We start from the raw sequence: 9,529 nt of genomic DNA, 5'->3' as shown, positions 1-9,529 counted from the left end.
GCATGCAGAGTTTCTTTGGTGAAGCAATCCTAGGAAACCAGAATGGGGGATGGGGTAATAGCGAGAGTGAAGAAAATGGAAGGAGGGAAAGCCAAAACAAAATTATGTTTGTGGGTTGGTCATCACTACAGGCAACCGGGCTCTGTCCTGCTGGGTCCTACTGAGGAGCCATGAAGACTGCACCTTCAAGTCACTCTTAAGAAGGGAGAGGGGGGCATTTGTTCATTGGCACCTGTCTCCCCCTGGTTGAGGGTCACCCTATGGGATAGCTTCCTCACACTTCCAATCTGCCACTGTGTGAGAGCAGACTGATTTGGCAGGACTCAGAGGCGTCTGGCAGAAAGCAGAAGTGTGGAACAGCTAAGATGAGGGGCAATCAGGTTGTGTCTGTGCAAAACAGGTTCCCACAGCAGTGACTGGAGTGAAAGGCTGGCAGAGCAGAGATATGAGGTAGGGCACCAAAGGGGCCCCATGCCACACCTATGCTTTTTTTCTAGAATGCCTTAGATCCTTACAATTTATCATTCTTTCTTTCATGTCAGTGCCAACTAAGAACTGCTAGTGTTTTCGCAGCTCTTTGGGTTACAGGATTGTAGAGCTGGAATAGAGCCTTAGATGTAAAAATGACATAATGATTGTCTTCTTTCTTACTCCAGAAGCTATTTATTCTCCCTCTGCAATCTAGATGAGTAGTCTACTACTCATTAATTTGCCATCCAGAGGCTGAATGTTTGTAAGAAGTAGGAAAAAAAGGATTGTTCACCCAGAGCTGAGATGGCACCCTGTAACTGGCATAAAGATGCTCCAAAGAGAGCAAACAGCCATTAGATTTTGGTAGTGGAGGAGTTTGGATTTTTTTACTGTAGTTCTTTTTTAGTAGAGCACTCTACATCAGTTTCAATATACAAGGAGAAGAAATGAAATCTTTATTATAAAACAACACACTTTTATTCTCTAAGCTCTTGTTTTTATGGTCAAATGAACCTTTGAAAGAAGTGAGCTACTCTATGTTTTCCCAGCAAGTGCTATGTTTGATAAACATGAATTCCATATTAGCAAATTATTTTGCTAAAGCACTTTACTTCTCTTTTCACTTATCCAAAAGAACTTTCTTCATGTGTAAATAGATCCAAATAGCATTTAGTTATTATGGAGACCATATATACATAATGTTGAGATGTTAGAGTCTCTCAAAAACCTGCAGTGCCTTTATACCTTTAAGTTTTCCTCATGCAGGGATGTTGTAGAAATAAGCATAAAACAACAGAATACCTTACTAATACCTTACTAATAGAATACCACCTTTTCATTGACTATTAAAAATCCTAAACCTTTTTGCTAGGTTTGGATACAAAGAATAGCATTTACTATTTGGTCAAGATCTCGGTTCTTACCTAAAGGAAAGGAACACATAACTCTGAATTTCCGTTTATATCAGTAAAACATCTGACCCCACCATATGTATGAAATCAGATCATATCACAGTACTCTGAAATGCACTTGGGTTTTTCAAGTAAACAAGATGTGGGGCAATAATTATATGGCAGAAAAGATAATACTTATGGTGAAATACTTGGTGAGTCCAAATTTCCCCACATTCAATGAGAAGTGAACTTGGTAGCCAGGGATATCACAGAGAATGACTGGTGGAGAGAAGCTTTTCATTGGCTCCATGGGTCTTTTTGTTTTCTTGGTCAGAGGGAAGTGAGAGTCCTTAGGTTCACCCCAGCCAGGAAGAAGGATGTTCTCCTGGTCATCACACAGCAGAAACGTGACTCTGGGTGACTGCTCAAAGGCCATTTCAAATCAAATCTTATGAAGCCAAAGCCGCATGAAGGTCTGATTGCTTTACAATTCAGAATCCTAAAAAGTGCCTTTAATATTGACTTCCTTTCCTTGAAAACATTTTGCAACAAATTCTATCCATTGGACTGTGGGAAAGTGAGCCAACTTGGAAGATTACATATTTTTACCTAAAACAGACTAAGCATTGCTTGAAGACAAACAGATCTGACTTCAGTTTAATCAGTTAGCATTTTTACTATAACATGTGGATGAGTCCAAGGAGAACAATTAGTTAGAAATTGACAAAATAAGGGCATTAAACTTCCTCTACCCATCGAATTGTAAGAGAACTTAAATTTGTGACTCTGCTTCATGTAGAGAACAGATAAAAATGATTTACAAAAGTGTCAACAACTATTGTTGGGTCTTAGGATTATGGGTGATTTTTAATTGTTTCATTCAGTGTTCTTAATTTTTTTAATAAAGAACACTTTATACAAAGGACTTTTATAATAATAAGAACCCATTAAGTTATTTTAAAACCTCATTTATAATACAGTATAAGTAGTCCATGTAAACTTTTTAACTGAAAATCCACTGAAGATCCTTGGGCTATCTATGAACCTTAAGTAATGCGGTAAATGTATACTACATACATCCAGATATTTCTAACCATGATGTTATTTGTTAACTGGTAACAGTATCTCAAATTAAGTCAAAGTAAAGTTTGATAAGATATCAGTCCTGATAGAGGCCAGGAGAAATGAAAATATAAATAACATCCGAATACATATCTCGTGAAAAAAATTAGACAATAGCAAGTATTGGCAAAGATCTGGAGAAATTGGAACCCTCATACATGGCTGGTGAGAAAGTAAAATAGTACAGTTGTTTTGGAAAACAGTTTGGCATTCCCTCAAAAAACTGAACTTGGAGTTAATATGTGGTCTAGCAATTCCACTCCTAGGAATATACCCAAGAGAACTGAAAACATGTCCACACAAAAACTTGTACATGAATGTTCACAGCAGTTTTATTCACAACAGCCCCAAAGTGGAAACAACCCAAACGTCCATCAACTGATGAATGGATAAACAAAGGGTGGTCTGTATATCCACACAATGGAATATTATTCAGCAATTAAAGGAAGTAATGATACATGCCCAACACAGATGAATCTCAAAAACTTAATCATGCTAAGTGAAGTCAGACACAAAAGGACATATGTTACATGATTCTATTATGTGAAATGTCCAGAATAGGCAAATCTCAAGAGACAGAAAGTAGACTAGCAGTTTCTAGTATCTTGGGGAAAGGGGAATGAGAACAGGGTTTCTTTTGTGGGTGATGACATGTTCTGGAATGAGACAGAAATGATGCTGTATAACTTCATGAATATATCGAATTGCATATTTTAAAATGGCAAATTTTATAGTATGTGAATTAGATCTCAATTTTAAAAATAAGAACTCATAATTCAACTTTTTGTCTCTCTAGAGGCACTTTGCAACTCAAGACCTATTTCTGTATTTTCTTCGTAATGTGGTTCTTGTAATAGAAACAGGACATTTCCTAGGGGGGAATTTGAGCATAACTTGTGATAGGGATAATCAGGAGCTTTCAAAGGCCTACATTTGTGGTGCAATTAGGGGAAAAAACAGGAATAGAAATCATTGTCTCTGTCAATGGAAAGGTCGTAAACCCAAGGGCAGACTTACATGAGGAGAAATGAGCCCATGAACAAAGATTCATAAATATAATCTAGCTAAGTATGTGAAGTCTGAGAGTAAGTATGGGGAGAAAATTGAGGGGAGTTAGTTCAGAGATATCTTTATCAGGTCAGGGTAATTTGTAAGAACAGAAACCACATCCTGACAATTAATTACATGTTCTATGGAAACTTCAGAGGTATTTCATTTGAACTCGGTAAAAAATGGTTACTTCGTCTACTACTCATTAAAGTACAAAAACTCACAAATAAATTAGAGGTTGAAAAAATAGGAAGTCGATATTATTTAATTTTGATCCCACTGCAACCCACTTCAGAAATTATGGTTGTACTAAACACAGCAGTATTTTACAGACCCAATCCAGCTGGAAATGAGAATGCTATATTCCAGAACTTCAGGAAAGGCACGGACACAGCACCCTTAGCAGACATGCTCACGTTCTTTTTGCTCCTTCCTGAACAGAGTGCTGGTGTTATCTGTTTTCTGGATCACAAAGCAATCTAGGATGTGGCTGGCTCATTTCTGAGTTTAATAGAGAGCTTCCGTGATTTGCTGAGGGTTACACAGCCGGTAGGTGGCAGAGCCAGGATAAGCAATTTGATATCCTAATTCTGAAAACAATGATTATCTACCACATTCCACCCTTACATTTTTCTTTCTTTCTTTGTATGGAAGCACGACAAACATATAGTGAGGGCGTAACGAAGACATAACTGTGTTGATCTTACGCTTACAGCTCAGCTATTGTTTTTAATCTAAATAAACACTCATGTGACACTTCATCATTCAAGATATAGAGCATTTTTGGCACTCCATAAAGTCCCTTTGTACCCCCAACCACTATCCTGGTTTCTACTATCATCCATTATTTTTGCCTGTTCTTAAACTTCACAAAAATGGAATCGTGCAGTATGCACTTTTTCCTTTACTGAACATCTCTGCAATTGATTCGTGTTGTATGTACTGTTAGTTTGTTCTTTTTGTTGTTATTGCTCTGCACCCTTTCTCCCTTTTTCTTGAATTTATCCTTTCTTTTTAGATGGGTCCTGGCTCAGTGTAATTCAGGACATGTGGCAGTGAAAGGAGGAGAAGAAACTTCTATGCCTGCAGGTAGATAAACAAATCCACCTGTCTCAAAACTTTGGTCTACATTTCTAGGCTGAAGCTATGGGCTCTTTGAGATGAGAAGGGGATGAACTCACTAACAAGAAACAATGCAACACGCTAAACAACCCAAACCCAGATATAACTGAGTCAGTGTGTGTGCTCAGTCAGCTGAGCTGAGCTATGGCACCCTCTGCTCCAGCTTTAGCCACAATGAATGGTGGCTAAATCTGGTGAAAAGAAACCACTAGTCATTGCATCTGGGCTTCAGCTTCCTCACTGATTAAATGATAGGTGGAGTTTTGAAGTTCTCCCTCCCAATGAAGAGAATGCAGAAGGTCAATACTCACTTATTTCACACTGTTCTCCCTCTAGTCCTGGAGGGCAAATACACTTTCCAGGGTAGAAACAGGTCCCTCCGTTAAAGCAGGTAGTTGAGCAGTTTGCTATTAGAATGGATAACAGGGTGATTGCATTAGACAGTAGGCCAAACAAACAAACAAAAAAATGCAGCTTCACTTAAAGTGAGGTGATATTTCTGAGGCATCTGTTGCCTGCCTGTTTACATACTTAGTCAAATAAGCCACTTCTGCAAAGGCCAAGGATCGTCACCAACTGCTTGGCCAATGGCAGATTCCAACCACACAACAGAATAGCACACACATTATATCCTATCCTCCCCCAGGTGCTTCTATCTTAGAAAAAAAAGGCAGAATGTGTAAAAAAAAAAAATGATCTTTTATATTTTCTTGTAAATATCTATGCCCTTAAAAAAGAGAACATTATAACCCCCTAAAATATTTGTTGAAGCTAGAAGAAGAGTGAAAAGAAGACTTACTTTAGATAAAAGGGAGAGAGGCCATCAATACTAGGAGCCGGCAAAGGAGAAAGCATTTATTTTTTTCCCAGAATGAGAACAGAGATTCATCTTATGTCATCGGGATTTTTTAAAAAATAGACTTTCATGACTTTCAGAGGAAGGAGTCAAGGTATTTGGAAAAGGACAGACTGTCAATCCCTCGTGAGATCCCACAGGCAGGGGAGTGGCACCAGCTACTTGCACAGATTCCTGTGGGAGTCCAATTAACTAGATTTTCCAGGTAATAATCATACTGTTTGTGATTCATCGTAAACCCTGTCTTCGTGTCAACTTCTGGAATTTCGCTGCTCACACGTAAAATAAAAGGACAAAAATGGGGACGAGAGAAGGTAGACTGAGTATCTAAAGATAGACAAGTTGGCTCATTCTATAAAGGAGATTAAAATGAGAGCTCGGATTCTCGGCAATTCCAGTTATCGGCCCTATTTGTTCGTGTCCTATATAAAACAGGCCAAAGTTGGCTGCAGATGAACAAAAGCTGGAGTAAGCTTCCAAGCGGAAAATCAAAAAGGAGATCCAAGAGCTATGTGTACGCTTTGTGGAAAAGAAGTCCAACTAGCTTGTTCTGCAAATATCATGCTTCTAAAATGATAAAGCTTTTTGTTTAAAATCCTAAGTATCTCCCATCTTAAGGTCATGCTGTACTTGTTTTGGCAAATCCAGCCTCCCGATGCACAGGGGAGCAGCAGCATTTGGGTATGGAATTTAGGATTTAGGAGAACCAGCTCTTAGGGCTTCCTCCTTGCTACTTGCTGCTAGTATTGTTGGGACCGGAGGATTGTTTTGCGGGTGTGTTTCTGTCTCCCCACTTGTCCCTGTTTCTCCTGGGGAATTAAGAAGAGATGAAGAAACATCAGGATTAGGATCTGCTTGGCCAGAGCCCTCTGGGCACCATCCCATGAATAGAATGCAGTGAACCTGGGAGCTGGATTGGAAGTCACGGAAGAACAAGAACAACGGAGCTAGTTAAAGAATGTGTCCCCGCTCCCAGTATTTGTAGAACACTTTACAAGCTTCTCTACATTTCTGTTGTGCAATGATTCTTGACCAGGAAAATGAACCAGAGACACCAGGTAACTTTCACTGGGGCTGAGGGTGTCCTGGGCCAGGGCTTAACTACTCATTTCCTAAAGTTTGCAACAGATGTCCCAAGAGCCACTGAACGTTAATCTTTAATGTTTCTTCAAATATGCTGTGCTAAGGTCTAGCTCTGGGCCAGTAATTAAGCCATTTTTCAGAAGCTCTATACTCCCTCCTGGATGATAAATGTATTTTTTTGTTGAGGTAGTAAAAACCATTATTTTTTAATATTCCCAGATCTCCAATGAGACCAAGTGGAATTTCAACAGGCTTTCCAAAAGAATAATAATAATAAAAAGTTACTGGAGTCTGACAAGTAGGGAAAAATCTTTCATCTGAAAGGCAAAATATTATAAAGTGTAAAACATACTGGAATATGCATATTTTCCTTCCACAGTGACCACGCAGTGTTTGTGGCTCCATAGCATTGGGAAAACATTGCAGTTGATGCTCCATTGTACAAGTGACACACAATGACAGACACACCCAAGTAAGCAGGTCTCACAAATGTTCTCTTTAAACCTGTTCTTCCAAATCTCTGAAGGATTTGCTCTATTTCCTAACAGTTTTGTGACAATAGGAGCTTAATTCTGCTTCAAAAATTGCCCACTTTTGGCATAGCAGAGATGGTGAATGGTAGATTAAGACAAGAAGAAACTTTTTTACTCACTGGCTGTCCTCGTGTCATCAGTGCTTAACCTTGATGAACACGGACTTTAAAACTGTGTTAATCCAACCATTCTAGTTTTAGATCACTCAAAAATAAGAGGTAGAGATGATCTCACATATTATCTCAATTAGCTTGGAGCTAGGGAGCCAAGGGCAATGGCTTAATTCCCAATTTATATTCTGGAAAAGTGTGACCCCCAGAGAGATCAAGTCACCGGCCCAGATGAAGTCACTTGTGGAGAAATGGGGACCCGAGGCAGCTAGCCTGAGTGACAACACAGGACAGCAGAAGATGTGAGTTCGGGGTCAAGCTACTGAAGTTCCGTAAACCTCATCTTGCTTATCTGAGAATGAAACAGAGAAAACTTTACATATCTCAAAAGGCTGTTGTTGAGTGTAAAATCAGATAAATGTGTGAAGTACTTTATGTATCACAAAAGGGCAGATGCCTGCAAATTATTCTTCTGACTCATGTTGAGGGGCTCTTCTTGTACTTTTTCCTTCTTTTTAAAAAAGCTGTTCATTTCAATCTTAATTGATGCTAACTGCATGATCACCAAAGAGACACTTCTCAAAACTAACACATCTTTTTATTTCACGGCATGTATTTATTTTAATTTATTCTATTTTATTTTTACAGATTTTATTTATTTTTTTGAGAGAGAGATAGAGAGAACATGAGCAGGGAGGGAGGGAGAGGGAGAAGCAGACTCCCCGCTGAGCAGGGAGCCCAACCACAACGTGGGACTTGATCCCAAGACCTGAACTGAAGGCAGACACTTAACTGATTGAGCCACACAGCCACCACCACCACTACCCTCTTTTTTTTTTTTTTTTAAGATTTTATTTATTCATGAGAGACACAGAGAGGCAGAGACACAGGCAGAGGGAGAAGCAGGCTCCCTGCGGGGAGCCCGATGTGGGACCCCCGGATCATGCCCTGAGCTGAAGGTAGATGCTCAACCACTGAGCCACCCAGGTGCCCCACACCCCCCCCCATTTTTAAAGTAGTGTCTACCCCAATCTTCTTCTCTGCTCATTGGCTAACTTCAGAGAGCTCCAGAGCTTTAGGCGGGACCATAGGTGGAAGGTGCCAGGCCCTAGAATCACAGTACGAAGGGCTGTCCTGCCCACTGTAGGGACCCCTGCCCTGGAGCATTCTGTAGGTGAAAACAAACTTCGACTGTGTTGAACTACATTAAAATTTGTGTTAAAGTTATCATAGCAGCCAACGAACTGTTACACCCTATTTACCTATTTACAACGAGCTATTACATAGTGATGATATATTAAATATACTTTTCACTAAACATTTAAAAAGTAAAAAAGAACCTTGTTTTTAAAAAGAAACTGTTACCTTTATCACAATTGACTCCATAGAATCCAGGTGGACAGATGCAGAACCCAGGAGTGACACAGAGCCCGCCATTCATACACCATGGTGTGCAAAGGGCTGATAGAGAGAGAGCACTGAGTAAGGCCAAGTAGAGGTTTGAGGAAGGACATTGTGGAAATACCAGTAATAGAATAGCTCTACATTTTTAATCTCTGTAAAGTCTTTAGAGATATAGGTTTGCTCTATTAAACATTATATATGAGTTGTAAACGAGGTGCTTCTTTGGGGGCCAATCTCATCAATGAGAATTTTGGAATTGTTCCATTTCCATGGCTGATGAAAATTTGCCTTGAATCATTACTTTGACTAAGATGTAGCCTTCTTATGACTATAAAAATTTTTCCCTGCCCTTTTTCCCCTTCTAATTCCAAAATCTATGCAAACGAGAAAAATTCTTAGGTCTTGAAAATGAAAAATGTTTGGCTGACCCTCATCAAGTAAGCTCTTACTATTTGAGCATCTTGTGGTTAATACACATTTTCTTGTTTAACTCTTTCATAATAATAGGAATTTCACTAAGAGAAATATTTATAATCAAATGATTTTCACTTTTTTTTTTTTTTGGCCTTCTAGGAACTTCATAACTCAGGTGTAGACTCAGTTGTGAATCAAGCTACTTTTAATTGGAGTAGATATTCTCAGACCAGTCACAATATTAGCTTTTTAAATCCAATTTAAGTGGAGGAGAAAAACTTAAAGACTTTTATAAGATTATGCCGAAGCATAGCACATATAGTAGCGAATTAGGGATGGGGGGGGCGGTGGGTAGTGGCCACAAGGAATGTAGACATTGTGTTAAAGTTCTCTGCCCCCTCCCCATATATTGGATTTAATAGAATATCACTCCGAGTAGTACTTTCCAACTATTCTTCTGTGGCTTTTTAA

The 9,529-nt window shown here is 39.2% G+C and overlaps 1 protein-coding gene across 1 annotated transcript in view; it reads right to left on the bottom strand.

Annotated features, from left to right (window-relative positions):
• Positions 1-9,529, bottom strand: part of WIF1 (WNT inhibitory factor 1) — a 68,899-nt gene that overhangs the window by 6,213 nt on the left and 53,157 nt on the right. Inside the window, exons 6-7 of the mRNA XM_041754305.1 lie at positions 8,606-8,701; positions 4,970-5,065 (exon numbers count right to left, since the gene is read on the bottom strand). Of these exons, the coding sequence (XP_041610239.1) occupies positions 4,970-5,065; positions 8,606-8,701 (192 nt within the window). The remainder of the gene's footprint in view (positions 1-4,969; positions 5,066-8,605; positions 8,702-9,529) is intronic.

The sequence above is a fragment of the Vulpes lagopus genome, chromosome 5 (genome assembly GCF_018345385.1).
Source record: "Vulpes lagopus strain Blue_001 chromosome 5, ASM1834538v1, whole genome shotgun sequence".
In the NCBI taxonomy this organism is placed as follows: Eukaryota; Metazoa; Chordata; class Mammalia; order Carnivora; family Canidae; genus Vulpes; species Vulpes lagopus.
This window is presented reverse-complemented; position numbering and strand designations above follow the sequence as displayed.